Source organism: Microtus pennsylvanicus, chromosome 11 (genome assembly GCF_037038515.1).
Source record: "Microtus pennsylvanicus isolate mMicPen1 chromosome 11, mMicPen1.hap1, whole genome shotgun sequence".
In the NCBI taxonomy this organism is placed as follows: domain Eukaryota; kingdom Metazoa; phylum Chordata; class Mammalia; order Rodentia; family Cricetidae; genus Microtus; species Microtus pennsylvanicus.
Genome location: NC_134589.1, coordinates 102,847,429 through 102,865,707, shown reverse-complemented (window position 1 = coordinate 102,865,707; position 18,279 = coordinate 102,847,429). Strand labels below are relative to the sequence as shown.

At 44.4% G+C, this 18,279-nt stretch overlaps 1 protein-coding gene and 1 pseudogene across 1 annotated transcript; both read right to left on the bottom strand.

The window, feature by feature from the left end:
• Nucleotides 1–7,733: 7,733 nt before the first annotated feature.
• LOC142831726 (uncharacterized) lies at nt 7,734–10,687 on the bottom strand. The gene has a single exon (XM_075942077.1). It carries the CDS (start codon nt 10,615–10,617, stop codon nt 8,512–8,514), a length of 2,106 nt encoding a protein of 701 aa, XP_075798192.1. The 5' UTR covers nt 10,618–10,687; the 3' UTR covers nt 7,734–8,511.
• Nucleotides 10,688–17,215: 6,528 nt separating this feature from the next.
• LOC142859641 (small ribosomal subunit protein eS21 pseudogene) lies at nt 17,216–17,451 on the bottom strand (annotated as a pseudogene).
• Between the last annotated feature and the right edge of the window lie 828 nt (nt 17,452–18,279).

The window sequence follows — 18,279 nt, the reverse complement described above, 5'->3', positions numbered from 1 at the left end:
CTTTTAGCAAATGACTTTGGGAGAGATTCCAACCATGGCAGATATTCTGTAGAAGAAAGCATAAGTTGTTCAATTTTAACATTTTACATATTTTGAGTGCTTATCATTGGAAGTATAGTTTCTTTCCTAGGTTTTACGGTGGTGATTTGTTTCATTGTATTTTAGCAGGTCTTAGGTTTTAGCTCTGGCTGTGCTGAACTTTAGATGAATCTCCTGCCTCTACCTCCCCAGGGCTGGGATTAGAGTTATGAGCCATCACATCTGGTTGCTACTTTTGTTTGGGCTTCTTAAAAAATACATTTAAGCCAAGGGTGGTGGCATTCCTTTAATCCTAGTACTTGGGAGGCAGCAGGATCTATGACTTTGGGGCCAGCCTGGTCTACACAACAAATTCCAGGATAGCTAGGACTAAATAGAGAAACCCTGTTTCAAATACATAAATAAAAATAAAAATTACATTTAAGGGCTGGGGAGATGGCTCAGTGGTTAAGAACACTGCTCTTCCAGAGGTCCTGAGTTCAATTCCCAACAACCACATTGTGGCTCACAACCATCTGTAATGAGATCTGGCGCCCTCCTCTGGCATAGGGCATACATGGAGGCAGAATGTTGTATACATAATAAATAAATAAATAAATAAATAAATCTTTTTAAAAAATTACATTTAAGACATTTGTATGTTTTTTTTTCAATGCAATGCCCAAAAAAATTCTTCAAAGACCTCGAAAGAACGGTACTCAAATTTATTTGGAAAAGCAAAAATACCAGGATAGACAAAACAATCCTGTACAAGAAAAGAACTTCTGGAGGCATCACAATCCCTGACTTCAAACTCTACTACAGAGCTAGAGTACTGAAAACAGCCTGGTATTGGCATAAAAAGATACAGGAGGACCAATGGAACCAAATAGAACACCTGGATATCAATCCACACATCTTTGAACACCTGATCTTTCATAAAGGAACAAAATATATCAAATGGATAAAGAAAGCATATTTAACAAGTGGTGCTGGCATAACTGGACATCAACATGTAAAAGAATAAAAATAGACACATATCTATTACCATGCACAAAACTCAAGTCCAAATGGATCAAAGACCTTAACATAAAGCCAGCCACATTGAACCTTACAGAAGAGAAAGTGGAAAGTACACTTGAACGCATTGGCATAGGGAACCACTTCCTAAATATAACCCCAGCAGCACAGACACTGAGAGAAACAATTAATAAATGGGACCTCCTGAAACTGAAAAGCATCTGTAAAGCAAAGGTCATGGTCAACAAGGCAAAATGACAGCCTACAGAATGAGAAAAGATCTTCACTAAAAAAAAAAAAAAAAAAAAAAAAAAAGATCTTCACTAACCCCACATCAGACAGAGGTCTGATTTCCAAAATATACAAAGAACTCAAGAAATTGGACACCAAAAGATCACATAATCCAATAAAATAATGGAGTACAGACCTAAACAGAGAACTCTCAACAGAACAATCTAAAATGGCTGAAAGACATTTAAGGAAATGTTCAACATCCTTAGTCAGAGAAATGCAAATCAAAACAACTCTGAGATTCCATCTTAAACCTGTAAGAATGGCCAAGATCAAAAACACTAATAACAACTTATGCTGGAGAGGTTGTGGGGAAAAGGGAACACTTCTGCATTGCTGGTGGGAATGCAAACTGGTACAACCCCTTTGGATGTCAGTGCGGCAATTTCTCAGAAAATTAGGAAACAACCTTCCTCAAGACCCAGTAATACCACTTTTGTGTATATATCCAAAGGATGCTCAATTGTGCCACAAGGACATGTGCTCAACTATGTTCATAGCAGCTTTGTTTGTCATAGCCAGAACCTGGAAACAACCTAAATGCCCCTCGACTGAAGATTGGATAGGAAAATGTGGTATATTTCTGCTGTGTAGTATGGAGTATGGAGTACTACACAGCAGAAAAAATAACAACAGCTTGAATTTTGCATGAAAATGGATGGAGCTAGAAAACATTATTTTGAGTGAGTTAATCCAGACACAGAAAGACAATTATCACATGCACTCACTCATATGTAGTTTTTAAACATAAAGCAAAGAAATCCAGCCTACAAACCACAATCCCAGAGAACTTAGACAACAATTCAGACACTAAGAGAAACTTACATAGATCTAATCTACATGGGAAGTAGAAAGTGGAAAAAGACAAGATCTCCTGAGTAAATTGGGAGCATGGGGACCTTGGGGGAAGATAGAAAGGGGAAGGGGAGAGGCAGGGAAGGGAGCAGAGATGAACTAAATTTAAATGAAAACTTAAAAAAACAGTTTTGACTAAGAACGCAGTTCAGTTGGTCAAGTGCTGGCCTAATCTGTATGAAGTCCTGGGTTTGATCTCAGTGCCACAGAAATCAAGATTGGTAGCCAGGCAGTGGTGGCGCATGCCTTTAATCCCAGCACTCGGGAGGCAGAGGCAGGCGGATCTCTGTGAGTTCGAGACCAGCCTGGTCTACAAGAGCTAGTTCCAGGACAGGCTCCAAAATCACAGAGAAACCCTGTCTCGAAAAACCAAAAAAAAAAAAAGAAAAGAAAAGAAAAGAAACCAAGATTGGTCACAAATACCTGTGATTTTGGCACTTATGAAGTAGAGGGGTGGAGCAGAGGTGGTTCACACCTTTAATCCCAGCAGAGGTAGATGGATCTCTATGAATCCAAGGGCAGCCTGGTCTACAGATGGGCTCCAGCATTGGCAGGGCTACACAGAGAAACCCTTCTTGAAACAGTGTCTTTCCATGTAACTTTCGCTGGTCTGGAAGACCAGGCAGGCTTGGAACTCATAGAGATCCTGCCTGAGTACTACAATTAAAGGTGTGTACTATTACAACCCAGCTTATTATACCAATTCAAAAACTCACTTTCAGTCACGTATAATTTCTTATAGTCCCAGCTGTTTTGGAGGATGAGACAGGAGCCAACCTGGGCAACACAGAGACACATACACAAAACAGGGCTATATAGCTTCCTGGAGCACTTGCCTGCATACACAGGACTCTGATTTGGATGTCAAGTACTACGAAAACTAAACATACAATAAAGGTGAGAATGGTAGAGCATGCCCGTGATTCCACCACTCAGGATGCAGAGGCAGGAGAATGAGCTCAAGATCAACTTTGACTACATAAGACCCTATCTCTAAACAAAACAACAGCAACAAGATGAGACCAGCGAGATCTTCCTTGAATGATGACAGAGATGTTCTGCTCCTCTCCACATTCAAGACACTGAATAAAATAATTTCATCACAAAAAATTGCAATCAAGGGGGGCTGGAGAGATGGCTCAGTGGTTAAGAGCATTGCCTGCTCTTCCAAAGGTCCTGAGTTCAATTCCCAGCAACCACATGGTGGCTCACAACCATCTGTAATGGGGTCTGGTGCCCTCTTCTGGCCTGTAGGCATACACACAGACAGAATATTGTATACATAATAAATAAATATTTTAAAAAATTGCAATCAAAGCAGATCTGAAATGGTTAGTGGAAAATGGGAAACACTAGTAAGTTATAAAGCAATATACCTAACTTGCTACATACCTTTCAAAATGAGGTCACAATCCTGAAAAACAAAGTCAATTTTTCTGGTATAGGTTTTTTTAAGATTCTTTTTTTTTTTTTATCTGTATGAGTGTTTTGTCTGCATGTCTATCTGTATACCACCTGTATGCAGTGCCCAGAGAAGCCAGAAATGGGTGTTGGATACCCTTGGAACTGGAGTTGCAGACAGTTGTTAGCTGCCATGTGGGTGCTGGAAACAAACCCAGGTCCTATATAAGAGCAGCCAGCACTTTTAACTTCTGAGTCATCTCTCCAGGAGCCCCGAAAGTGTATTTTTTCTTTGTTTGTTTGAAACAGGGTCTCTGTCTCTCCACATGACCCTGGCTGCCCTGGAACTCTCTATGTAGACCACCAGGCTGGCTTCAAACTCAACAGAGATCTGCCTGCCTCTTCCTCCAAAGTGCTGGATCAAAGGCCTGTGCCACTACACCTGAATACAAAGTGTTTTTTTTTCCATTGTCTATTTGTACGGGAATTTTACTTACACACATTACATGGGACATTATTTTCCATTCAGGTTTCTGGAATGCTTGCACAAGTCTGTTTTTAAAAACCCAGTTTATTTTAAATAAAGTTTCATGAGAATAACAAGGTTTATTATGGCTTATAATCCTGGTAATAAATACCACTATTACTGGAAGCTGGAAAACTGTCTCCAGCACTAAAGCAAGAATAGGCAGTCTAAGCCAGGCGGTGGTGGCGCACGCCTTTAATCCCAGCACTCGGGAGGCAGAGGCAGGTGGATTTCTGTGAGTTCGAGACCAGCCTGGTCTACAAGAGCTAGTTCCAGGACAGGCTCTAAAACCACAGAGAAACCCTGTCTCGAAAAACATAAAAAAAAAAAAAAAGAAAGAAAGAATAGGCAGTCTATTGGTTTGGAATAGGTCAGGACTCCAGATAGAAGTTTCTTTTTTTTAAAAAAAATTATTTATTATGTATACAATATTCTGTCTGTGTGTATGTCTGCAGGCCAGAAGAGGACACCAGACCTCATTCCAGATGGTTGTGAGCCACCATGTGGTTACCAGGAATTGAACTCAGGACCTTTGGCCATCTCTCCAGCCCCAGACAGAAGTTTCTAAAGCAAGATAAGAACTTTTGCTTTTCTCAAGTTAGCAGTGAAATATGTAGATACATTGTTAAGGTCTGGGAGGAAAGGCAATTTTATTTGAGATGATAGTTGTGATAATCTAGAATAAAACAAGAAAACACAGACTTCGAATTCTCATTTTCTTGCTGAAACCAAAGGTTTAAATAGAGAATTAATCTATTCACTGACCTGTAGTATTATAATTTAAGTTACACTTAAGATGTGTGTCAAGGACGAGCGGTGGTGGCGCACGCCTTTAATCCCAGCACTTTAATCCCAGGAGGCAGAAGCAGGTGGATCTCTGTGAGTTAGAGGCCAGCCTGGTCTACAAGAGCTAGTTCCAGGACAGGCTCCAAAGCTACAGAAAACCCTTGTCTCAAGAAAAAGAAGAAGAAGAAGGAGAAGGAGAAACGAAGAAGAAGAAGAAGAAGAAGAAGAAGAAGAAGAAGAAGAAGAAGAAGAAGAAGAAGAAGAAGAAGAAGAAGAAGAGGAAGATTTGTGTCAAAAGACTCCTTAATAATATTGGCAGGGAGGGGGAGGGGAATGGGAGGCAGTGGCGGGGAGGAGGCAGAAGTCTTTAATAAATAAATAAATTTAAAAAAATAATAATATTGGCAGGGTCTCATGTAACTCTAGCTGGCCTCAAACTCACTTTGTGTTTGAAGATGGCCTTGAACTCCTGATCCTCCTACCTCCACCTTCAGAGTGCTGAGCTTATAGTTATGAACACCTACTTGAATAATAACTTTAATATGGAAGAATATTTTGTCATATATCCATATAAAATATGATATATCAATTCCAGCACCTGTATTTGTATGATTTTGGAAAATTTATTTAATCTCTCAGTGTCAAACTCATCCTTTAAGTGGAGATAACAACAGTATCCAACTCCCTTGAGTCACTCCTATTGTATTATAAACACCCAATAGCTATTATTATTAATAAATTCATGTATGCTTATTCAATAAAGAACATAAGAAGTAACCTAAGGGTCTCAAGTTAGTTTCTCATTTATGGCTTAAATATATATATATACATATACATACATATTTGAGGATATAAATGCCAGGGTATATGTATGGTGGCCAAAAAACAACCTTCAGGAGTTGGTTCTCTCTAATGGGTACTGGGATAGAACTCAGGTCATCAGTCTTGGTGCTAAGTGTTGCCACCAATGAACACTCTTGCCTACCCAAGACCCATCTTTTTGAAAAGCTCCTGAAAGCCAGGCATTGTAACACATACCTATAACACCAGCACTCAGGAGGTAGATACAGAAAGGATGCACAAAGTCTAGCCCAGCCTGGACTTCATAGTAAGTTCCAGGCCACTCAGAAAGTATAAATAGCAAATAAAAAAATAGAAGCTTATAAAAATGGCAATTTAAATGTTATTGTTAAGATTTATTGATTTATAGCATTCTGCCTGCATGTATGCCTGCACACCAGAAGAGGGCACCAGATTTCATCATAGATTGTTGTGAGCCACCATGTGGTTGTTGGGAACTGAACTCAGGACCTCTGGAAGAGCAGCCAGTGCACTTAACCTCTGAGCCATCTCTCCAGCCCAGTTTTATTGTTTTTTGAGCCACAGTCTCTCTTTATAGCCCAGGATAGTCTCCAGCTCTCAATTCCCTTACCTTACCTTTCCAAGTGTGCAGACTGATTACAGCAGAGAGCCTCCACACACTAATATACAGTTTCAGTGACACAGATTTGAGCTTCTTGGGCTCATCCTCCTGATACTGTGGGTCAGATAGTTGTGTATCACACAAGCTATTCTGTACACTGTTGGGTGCTTCACTGCATCTCTGCTCTCTACACACTAGGTACCGAGGGGCACCTTCCGTATCCCAGCTTTATACCATCATAGAGTCTCAAGGTGAGTCTCAAAAACCAAGTTAGCGAATCAATTCCCAGATAAGCATTCCCAGGACTGCCTCTTTTGACTAGTGGCCTTCCCGGGAACCTAGATATTGCCATACAACATGAACCCTATTGTTGGCAAATACCAGGTCCTGAAAGGTGGATTCTCCATCTGAGAGTCAGAAGCTTAGAAAATTGCATCATCTTGGACCAGCAAACTGACAAGGCTCTGTATTCTGAGAGAATAGTGGACCACATCAGGGTGTCCCTAGGGCAGAGTGAAAAGATGGTGTTGGCTGTAGATCTGCTCTACCAAGTCCCCTCTCCCTATATCACTTGTTCTTGGTTAAGTGAATGATTCCAGATGAGGTCACTGGAGCCAAAGGAGCTACAGACAGAGTAGGGTGGTTGCACAAGTAGACTCACAGCATTTTAAAGACAGTCTCACTATGTAGCCATGGATACCCAGGCTGGCACCATATTTGTAGAGTTCTACTTCTAAGGTTATGGGACTAAAGGCATGTATCACCACACCAGGATACTTACAACTTTGATTTCTTTCTTTTGACCCATAAAATCAAAAATATCTACTATCCTGACCTCTATGGGGGAAAAACACATATATTTCTGTTTTAGAGAAGTACCTACCTTGTTAATAACATGCATAGATGGGCTATTATAGTAAACAGTAATTCCACATGATGCCATCTCTATAAGAAATTAAACACCTGAAAGTACTTTGCAAGATGAACACTGATGGAGCCTCTACTTGGTTAGGAACTGTTGCTAACAATTAAAAGGTCTACTTTGGGCTTATAATTAAATGGAGAGAACCTTAGAAATTTATCTCAATTATTTGCTATTCCCATTACTTTACAGACAGACCCACTAGAACTGCAAACAACAAACACAGCTCAACCCTGCTAAAGATTCTGCAAAGCAGCTAGATGTGGTGTGCTGGGCTTGAGCCTCAGTAGACTGCTCACCCAGAATGCAGAAAGCGCGACTGGGCGATGGTGGCGCACGCCTTTAATCCCAGCACTCGGGAGGCAGAGGCAGGCGGATCTCTGTGAGTTCGAGACCAGCCTGGTCTACAAGAGCTAGTTCCAGGACAGGCTCCAAAACCACAGAGAAACCCTGTCTCGAAAAAAAAAAAACAACCAACAACAAAGTTGTTTGCACTATGTCTTGCTTAAGATTTATTTATTTATTTAATTTATTTATTTAATCTATTTTCACAGAGCACGGTGGCCCATGCCTTTAATCCCAGCATTCGGGAGGCAGAGGATCTCTGAGTTTGAGGCAAGCTCTGTCTTAAAGTGTGACTTCCAGGATAGCAAGGGCTACACGGAGAAACCTTGTCTTGAAAAATAACAAGAAAAAACAAAAATTTGTTTTGTTTTTGAGATAGGGTTTTTAATCTTTGTAATCTTTGCAAAGATTATTAAATTCTAGCTGAGTTTAGTTTTAGCCTACTGAAGCTTTAGAGGAGTATTAAAGAGCATTGTCTCCCAACAAAATATAGCCTCTTTGGCAAAAACCAAATGTATTGAAAAAGATTAATTCTCTTCCTAAGATTCAGTGTCATTTAATGCCATGTCCCTGTGCAAAGTGAAGATGTCTTCTTCCAGGAGCAGTCTTGCAGAATCCAATTCTCCACCTGCCTCTTCAGGACTTCCTAAAGAACTACACACCTCTGGCCTTTCCTCTAACCTTAAACAAAACAACATTTTATTGTCTGATAAAGTAGTCAAAACCTGAGAACTAGTTTTAAAAGCCTACCAACTCTCAAAGTGACTTATCTCTGAAGTCCAAGGCCACTTTTTTCTAATTACAAGAGTTGAGAAGCTACCAGGACAGTGGCAATAAAAAGGGTAATGTAGGTAAGTTTTCCTCCAAGGCACTTACTTGGCAAAGGCCTAAATAGACGTTCAGATGGCTGGGGTCTGCTTCCTATTAGAAAGGGTGACTTTTTCTCACTCCACTGGTGGCTGGAAGGTTGCCAGTAGGGTCACAATGCCTGTCTGAATGTGTAACCTCAGAGACAAACAATGAAGGGTCAAGTTGTTCCTCAGCTAGTTTCTGGCTGATTGCTGGGAGAGTCTCAGCAGCTTTAGCACTTGAGTTCTTAGGAACCTCCTGGACATGTGAAGAACGACTTTGAGAAGTCTGGGCAAATGCAAGTGGTACCACAGGAACCTCCATGCCCAAAGTATGGCTCTCAGAAGCTTTACCGGTCTCAGGCTGAGTTTGAGAGGCAGAAGGAAGATTCTGGAGCTGGCCTTCTTTGGCTACAGAGACCGGGTTTTGGCTCTGAGAGGTCACTGGTACCACAGGGGAACTTTCAGAGGGCACGGGCACCAGGAGGTGGCTCTGACTGTCTACCCGTTGCACAGGGTAGATCCGAGAGGCCACACTGACCTTAGATCGCCCCTGAGGGTCAAGGTCCACAGTCATATAGCTGCCTGAGGACACAGAGTTCTGCACCTGGCTCTGAGAGGTCACAGGTACCACAGGGGAACTTTCAGAGGGCACGGGCACCAGGAGGTGACTCTGACTGTCTACCCGTTGCACAGGGTAGATCCGAGAGGCCACACTGACCTTAGATCGCCCCTGAGGGTCAAGGTCCACAGGCATGCAGCTGTCGTAGGACACAGAGTCCTGCACTTGGCTCTGAGAGGTCACAGGTACCACAGGGGAACTTTCAGAGGGCACGGGCACCAGGAGGTGACTCTGACTGTCTACCCGTTGCACAGGGTAGATCCGAGAAGCCACACTGATCTTAGATCGCCCCTGAGGGTCAAGGTCCACAGTCATATAGCTGCCTGAGGACACAGAGTTCTGCACTTGGCTCTGAGAGGTCACAGGTACCACAGGGGAACTTTCAGAGGGCATGGGCACCAGGAGGTGACTCTGACTGTCTACCCGTTGCACAGGGTAGATCCGAGAAGCCACACTGATCTTAGATCGCCCCTGAGGGTCAAGGTCCACAGTCATATAGCTGCCTGAGGACACAGAGTTCTGCACCTGGCTCTGAGAGGTCACAGGTACCACAGGGGAACTTTCAGAGGGCACGGGCACCAGGAGGTGACTCTGACTGTCTACCCGTTGCACAGGGTAGATCCGAGAGGCCACATTGAACTTAGATCGCCCCTGAGGGTCAAGGTCCACAGGCATGCAGCTGTCATAGGACACAGAGTCCTGCACTTGACTCTGAGAGGTCACGGGTACCACAGGGGAACTTTCAGAGGGCACGGGCACCAGGAGGTGGCTCTGACTGTCTACCCGTTGCACAGGGTAGACCCAAGAGGCCACACTGATCTTAGATCGCCCCTGAGGGTCAAGGTCCTCAGGCACCTGACTGTCAGAGGACAAAGCCATCTGGGAGTAGCTGCCAGAAGCTCCAGACACCAGAGGGTAGCACTGTGAGGTCACCGAAAAGACAGGCTGACTCCGAGAAGTACAAATGGTGAGAGGATGTTGCAAAGGGACCAAAGGCAGGCTCTTAGAGGCCTGGATTGAGCAAAGCTGTAGCTTGTTTAGAATGGACACAGGCTTCGCCGGATGGAACGAAGTTCTGCCACCTTCGGTCCCGGCATCGCTGTTCCCTTCCAGCTGGCCCAGGTCTGTCGAGCTGAGGCTACTCATCATCTGGAGGACCCTCGGGAGGAGCCGCCGCCGCCGCCGCCGCCGGCGGATCCGCCGGAAGGTGTTGGAGACGCTCCTGATGGTCAGTGAGAAGCGACGGCTGCCGCTGCGGTGCATACCGACCTCTCCCGCGCGAGGCGAAGTCCTCCTCAAGGGGTCTTCCGGGAGCGCCTCGATGTTGCCGGTGTACCAGAAGATCCACCACAAGAGACTGACGAAGATGATGATGGAACCCAGATAGAGCAGCATGTCGTAGAAAAACAGGTTGGCGAAGACGCCAGTGAACAGCACTGCCACACCCACCGTGTCGAAGGCGACGCCCAGCCAAAAGAAGTGCCTGCAGTGGCCCAGGGCCCCGGACCGCATCTCCGCCGAGTCCGCGCTCTTCCCGGAAAGCTCTGTGAGGCGCAACATCTCCCAGGCAAAGCCCGCAAGAGGCCACCAGGCCCAGGGCGCTGTCCCGGGCGGGCTTTGGCCGCTGGGTCTCCATGGCAACTCAAGGGGCGGAGCCGGACGTTAGGCGGTGCCTTGCCCTGCGAGAGATGAAGCAAGAGGCCGCCCAGAGAACTGCGCGTGCGCACTAGGACGCCACTCTCGCTGGCGGTCCCAGTGTCTGATCACTATGGCTTTGAGTGAGCGAAACAAGGCGAGAATCTTCTCGAGGGAGGGTGAGAGCTTGTGGGAGCGCGAACCACGAGGACTCTTTGAAAGTGTAACTTCCCTAAAACAGCTGGAATGAATCTTGGCCATAGGTACAGTCAGGTGTTCCTGGTTATCCTTCACCTGAGGCGTGGCTAGGTTAGGGTCTGGTGTTACCTCTGAATCCCCATCTTACCTGGCAACTGCTGATGTACTCATCCAAGGACCTAGTAGACCCCATAGCTCCAGTTTCTCCCGTCTGCTGTAGCGGTCGGGCTGGGGGAAGACTGTTAGGAATTTTTCCTAACGCGAGCTCTCTGCCGACGCCAAAAATCCCAGTCAAGCCAAATGACAACGAGCCCAATTAAAGGATATCCAGGTTTAATGGGATTCCTGTGTTCACGGGTGTGTGGGAGTGGGGTGGGTGTGTTCAAGGTTTGGTGGGCACAGGGGCAGGGCCTTCAAAGATGGAGACCAGAGTCCAGGACTTGCATTCCAGACTGTTTGTATAAGGGGTGACAGCAAGCTAAAGTGATATTTTGACTAACATTTAGGCTCTCTTAGGAAAAAGGGGCGTTGACTCAAGTCTGGCTACTTCCTGCTGGCATGGGGTGACGTGGGGAAGGGGAGAGCTGGGTGTTGGTGGGTACACACTCAGACGCCAGGCTTCTGTTCCTTGGGGGAGGTGAAAAGGCAGGTGTCGTGTGAGGTCCTGTCCATCAAGGTTTGAGAGACTTAGGAGTATAAGGATATCTCTACCCAGTAAAGCTAAGGATATCTCGACCCAGTAAAGGTGCTGGGCAAGGAGGTATCACTAAGAAAGAATGGGAAAAAATGTCCTCCAAGAATGCAGGGCAGTGACAAAGTTTTAAGTGGGGAGGAACAGGTCCCGTCTACCCCCATAACTGAAATCGGTGAGGGGAACATAAGGCCCGAATGAGATGTTAGAACAGAATAGGGAGCTTCTATGTCCAAAAGAAAAGTAATGGACTTACCCGTTACCTGCAGCTTTACCCTAGGCTCAGATAGGGTTATGGGATATACCAAGTCTGGGCAGCGTCAATCCCCTGCAAGGCTGAGAAGTTTGAAAGCTGACACAGTTTCACTTGTCCATGTTGGTGGGGCCGGACCTCTGTGGCATGGCATAGAGGACAAGCCCGCACGGGGGCATTGTGATTAACAGCCCGCCTGTGAGGTTGACTTAGGCTGGGCTCCAGCAGGGTAGATCCGTGTGGTTGGCTTCCCTTGTCCCCCTTCCCATGGACTTAGGGCAACTAGTAAGGTCTGCCTGCGGAGTAGCTGCTTGTTGTAGCCTTGTCTGTTGGGAAGACTCAGCTGTTTCTTCTTGGGCATTAAAACTATTTTTTTACCGCCGGGCAGTGGTGGCACACGCCTTTAATCCCAGCACTTGGGAGGCAGAGGCAGGCAGATCTCTGTGAGTTCGAGACCAGCCTGGTCTACAAGAGCTAGTCCCAGGACAGGCTCCAAAACCACAGAGAAACCCTGTCTCGAAAAAACAAAACAAAAAAAACTATTTTTTACCAATTTCTGTATAGGGTTTGGAGATCCTCCTCAGCCTTTGTTAACTTCTTTAAATATCTAGTGCTGACTGAGAAGTAAAATGGGTATCCAAGACCTTGGCTCCCGCTGGGGAGGCTGGATCTAGCCTGGTATATTGGGCCATGGTCTCTTGTAATTGATTTTTAAAAATGGCTGGATTGTTACTTTTTTCCAAGACCATTTCCATACCCTGAAGGAGGCTACGAATGATAATGTTTCGCCTCTGTAATGAAACTCATTACTATAAGAAGAAGGCTTAGTAGAAAAAGAACCTAGCCACTTTTCTATCAGAGAGAGATCTGGAAGAGAAAAGGGAACATGAAGTTTGATAATGTCATCGACTCCTTCCACTTCCTGAAGAGGGCAGAGAAGGGCAGAGCTGTGGTGGGATCTGGTATGGGGGGAGACTAGGGAGGATTTGGAGAGGCCCAGTGCGAGGAGGGGGGTCCAAGGGTAGGAAGGTGAGGTAGGAAGGGGGGAGGGGGGGAAGGTGGGGGAGGTGGAAGTTGACCTTGAACTTCTGAATTGGTGGATTGGCAAGGGAGGGGGTAGACAGGGAAGGAGAGGAATGTGGAGAATGTTGCTCCACAGGAGGGGGTGGGTAGTGTGGGTTTGAGGGAGTGAGGGAGGGGCCAGTGCCTCTGGCTGCATAATCCAGCTAGAATTGTTGGGGTCCCAATTCCCAGATTACCAGGAATTTGAAGGTGTTGCTGCCTTAGCTACTAAGACGGGTGCCATGAGACACTGCTACTGAAGGAAGGGTGGGAGCTCAGAGCCCCAAAACCATGGACATATGTAAGCTCTGTCTATTTGTCCCTGTGGCAACAAAAATTTTCTAGGTCCTGGAGGATAGAAAGCTTTAAGAGGTATCCCAGGGGCAACAGTGAATCTGACTTTGAACTGCAAGTACCCATTTTAAAGTCTATCCCCAACTGCGTGGCCTAAATCTATTACAGCGTGTCTGCCAAAATAGCTCTTAGGCCTAAATGGGGTCATGAAAATTGAATGCTAATTGTCCCTAAAACAAACAAAATTCACCTCAGCTAGGCCCAGCATAGTTGCTGAGATCAGACTTTGTCTTCCACAAGAGTCCTCTAATTGACAAAAGTAAACATGAATGGGTCCCCCAAAACCCTATAGCATAGACAAGAAAAGGGGACTCAACCAAGATGCAGCTGCTGTAGTCCAGGAGCTGGTTTTAGCCTGGCATGGAGAGCTCGGATTGTGGACTAGGGCGTTTTCTATGCATGGCCTGCATAGGCTGCAGGGAAAGGCCACCCTATCTCGGTGGGGACCTCCAGATGTTAGGAATTTTTCCTAATGTGAGCTCTCTGCAAACGCCAAAAATCTCAGTCAAGCCAAATGACGAGCCAAAAACAGAATCCATCCCTCTTCTGCATACAAGAAATGCATCTCAAGCCCAAAGACAGACATCATCTCAGAGAAAAAGCCTGGGAAAAAAATCAAATGGACCTAAGAAACAAATGGGTGTAGCTATCCTAATATCTAACAAAACAGACTTCAAGCTAAAAACAGTCAAAAGAGACAAAGAAGGTAATTTCATATTAGTCACAGGTAAACTCCATCAAGAGGAAATTTCAATACTGAACATCTATGCCCCAAATACAAGGGCAACCTCATATGTCAAAGAAACACTTCTAAAGCTTAAATCATATATTAAACCCCACACACTAATAGTGGGAGACGTCAACACTCCCCTCTCACCACTGGACAGGTCAATCAGACAAAAATGAACAGAGAAATAAGAGAACTAACAGATGTTATTATGACTCAAATGGACTGAACAGACCTCTATAGAATATTCCATTCAAACAAAAAGAATATCCCTCCTCGGCACCTCATGGAACCTTCTCAAAAACTGACCACATACCAAAACAAACCTCAACAAATACAAAAAAAAAATGGGATAAGGGGGCTGGAGAGATGGCTCAGTGGTTAAGAGCATTGCCTGCTCTTCCAAAGGTCCTGAGTTCAATTCCTGGCAACCACATGGTGGCTCACAACCATCTGTAATGAGGTCTGGTGCCCTCTTCTGGCCTGCAGACATACACACAGACAGAATATTGTATACATAATAAATAAATAAATATAAAAAAATTGGGATAACCCAATGCACCATATCAGATCACCATGGTCTAAAACTAAAAGTCAACAGCAATGCTATTTCCAGAAAACTCACAAACACATGGAAATTAAGCAATGCTCACCTGAAACATCAATGGGTCAAGAAAGAAATAAAGGAAGAAATTAAAGACTTCCTAAAATTCAATGAAAATAACCACACAACATACCCAAATTTATGGAACACAATGAAAACAGTGTTAAGAGGCAAGTTTTTAGCACCAAATGCCTTCATAAAATCCCACACTAGTGAATTAACAGAACATTTGAAAACTTTAGAACAAAAAGAAACAAACTTACCTAAGAGAACTAGATGGCAGGAAATAATCAAATTGAGAGCTGAAATCAACAAAATAGAAACAAAGAAAACAATACAAAGAATGAGACAAAGAATTGGTTCTTTGAAAAGAATCAGCAAAATAGACAAACCTTTATCCAAACTAACCAATAGACAGAGAAAGAATATCCAAATTAACAAAAATCAGAAATGAAAAGGGGGACATAACAACAGACACGGAGGAAATACAGAGGATTATCAGGTCATATTTTGAAAACCTGTACTCCACAAAATTGGAAAACTTAAAAGAAATGGGCAACTTTCTGGATAAATATCACTTACCAAAATTAAATCAAGACCAGATAAGCAAATGAAACAGACCTATAACTGCTGAAGAAATAGAAATAGTCATCGAAATTCTCCCAACCAAAAAAAAAAAAGCCCAGGACCAGTTGGCTTCAGCTCAGAATTCTTCAAGACTTTCAAAGAGGAACTAATACCAATACTCCTCAAATTATTCCACACAATAGAAACAGAGGGAACATTGCCAAACACTTTTTATGAGGCTACAATTACCCTGATACCCAAACCACAGAAAAACAATACTAAGAAAGAGAATTACAGACCAATCTCACTAATAAACAAAACAAAAAACAAATGTCTTGGAAGACAAAATATTCCCATGGAAACACAATTGATCAAAATAAACCAAACCCTTGTTGCCTTCTACAGCAATGATTTGGACAAGTAAAGAGGACACTCAGAGATAATAGTAAGTGGTATCCATGTTACACTGTGAGATTTGTCCCTGCCTCATGTTCCTTTTTCTTACCACAGTGCTGCACAACACACTTCTTGTATTCATGTTGTCTTGACTCTGCATCCTGGAAGATCAGCTGGCACACCTTGGAATGCATGTGGTGTGATTTATACATGCAGAAGTCACAATCACACAGAAACCCTGTGCGTGGTAACAAAAGCATGTTCTCCTTTGGATAGTTGTGGTGGTTTGAGTGAGATGGTTCCCATAGGCTCCTGTTTGAATATTTTGGTCACTAGTGGAATTGTTTAGAAAGGATTAGGAGGTGTGGCCTTGTTGGGAGAGGTGTGGCAGTGGGATGGGCTTTGAGGGTTCAAAAGCCCCTGACAGGCCCAATGTCTCTCTGCTTGCTCTCTGTCTCTCTCTTTCTCTCCCCCTGCAAATCAGGATGTAAAGCTCTCAGCTGCTCCTCCTGCACTATGCCTGTCTGCTTCCCACTGTGTTGATCATGGACTCATGTCAGAAGCCATTTTAAGCTTCTCCTTTCTCACATCTCATAGGGCCTTGAAGTAAAAATCTTGAGACAGAAAACTTAAAGTTAACTAAGACATTGTGTGCTGACCTTGGAGATTCAAGCTTCAGACAGCACCTCAGAGTGTCTTTTTTGTTTGCTGCTTATCACTAACAGCAGGTGCTCTAGGCACTGACCTTGCAACTGCCCCACTTAGGATGAGCCCCTCCTTTCCTTCCTCCCTCCCCCTTCCTCAGTTCCCCCTGCCCGAGCTCCTCACTGAGGAGTATATAAGACATAAAACTTGCTTCAATAAATGGATGCCTTGACAAAATAGAATACTGCTTGGCATCTGTCTCTCTCTCGCGCCCATGTCTTTCAGATAGTGCCTCTTCAGACCCTGGAATAATTTAGGACCTGCTGGGCAGGTCAGACTCACCCTCTAAAACTGTAAGCAAGCCCTTGGTTAAGTGCTTTCTTTAGTAACAGTTGCTTTGGTTATGGTGTTTCTTATAGCAATAGAACAGTAACTAAGACAGAAATATTGACTGAAGCCGGGTGGTGGTGGCGCATGCCTTTAATCCCAGCACTTGGGAGGCAGAGGCAGGCGATCTCGGTGAGTTCGAGGCCAGCCTAGTCTAGAAGAGCTAGTTCTAGGACAGGAACCAAAAAACCACTAAGAAACCCTGTCTCAAAAAATCAAAAAGAAAAAAAAATATTGACTGAATATGGCCCGAGGGAGCCAGCAGGGTGTTGAAAACATCCTGTATTTAGCCCTGGGTGGTGGTTCTGTTCATATGGTCAATAAACACACACTGAGCGCCTGTGCCTTCCAGGCAAAGGAGTGTCTGATGAAAAGATGGCCCATTAAGTGTACCATTCCTGGTGGTGAACAGTGGATGAGTAACCACAAGAGACCAATGAGGATGTCCTGCAGTGACCTTTCCTTACTCTGCCAGCCACTCCCCAAAGCACCATGTCCCAGCAAACGGAAAGGTGCTGAGGTAAGCTGTGGACAGTTCTCTCGGTGTGTTCCATGTCTTAGTCTTTTTACCTTTCTTTCCTTTTTTCTTTTTTACTTTTTCACTTTTATTTATGACAAATATTCCCTGATCTCTTCTGGTCAAAAATTCTTTGAGACAATTCCATCCACTTTAGCCAATTGGAGCATAGTATCATCTGACTTGCCCCACAGATAATGTAGGTTTTAAACTAGCTATTAAACTGGCCTGTGACCCTGTCAACCTCGGCCACATTCATCTGGGTGGACTCACGGTCCTTGGGATCAATGATGAGGTTGCTTGTGGTGTATTTCCACATCACATACAGGTCCATGAATTCACCCATGTCATTCTGCATGTTTAGGCCATGCCTGCTCACTAGGATGTGGAAGCACAGAAAAAAGCCCATGTCTTAGTCTTAACTAAGGGATAGATAGGGCTAAAATCTTTGAGGAAGAAGTCCTCCCAGAAGGAATGAAGAGGCATATCCAACTTTGCTTGGTCACCTTGGTCACCAACACATCCTGCACCAGCAACCTCCTGCCAGGTGGTGGAAGTGGCCAGCTCTGCAGCAGGTCTGGGATAGAGCCCTGTCTATCCACAGAATGAGCTGCAGCGGGGGCCGTAAGGGGGCACAAGAACAGCCTCTGGGAACTGGGTCCTCATCTCTGTGTAACTTGAGCCAAGACAGGATAAAGGGAGGTTGTGACTCTGGGCAGCTGTGGAATGGAACCAACGGTACAGAAGACTAGATCCTCCAAAAAGTGTGGGAAGGGGCAGATGGGTCCATGTTGGAGGGTGAGGACCCACTTGTTTGTCCTGGCCGCCCAGCTAGCTTACACCCAAAATAACCACACAGAAACTGTATTAATTAAAACACTGCTTAGCCATTAGCTCTAACCTCTTATTGACTCTTACATATTAGTTTAACCCATCTCCATTATTGTCATGTGGCTGTGGCTTACCAGAGATTCTAACTGGCGTCCATCTCAGGCAAAGGATCCATGGCTTCTCTCTGACTCTGCTTTCTTCCTCCCAGAATTCAATTCTGTCTTCTCCGCCTACCTAAGTTCTGCCCTATCAAGGACCCAAAGCAGTTTCTTTTTTTTTCTTTTCTTTCTTTCTTTCTTTCTTTCTTTCTTTCTTTTCTTTTCTTTCTTTTTTTTTTTTTTTGGTTTTTCAAGAC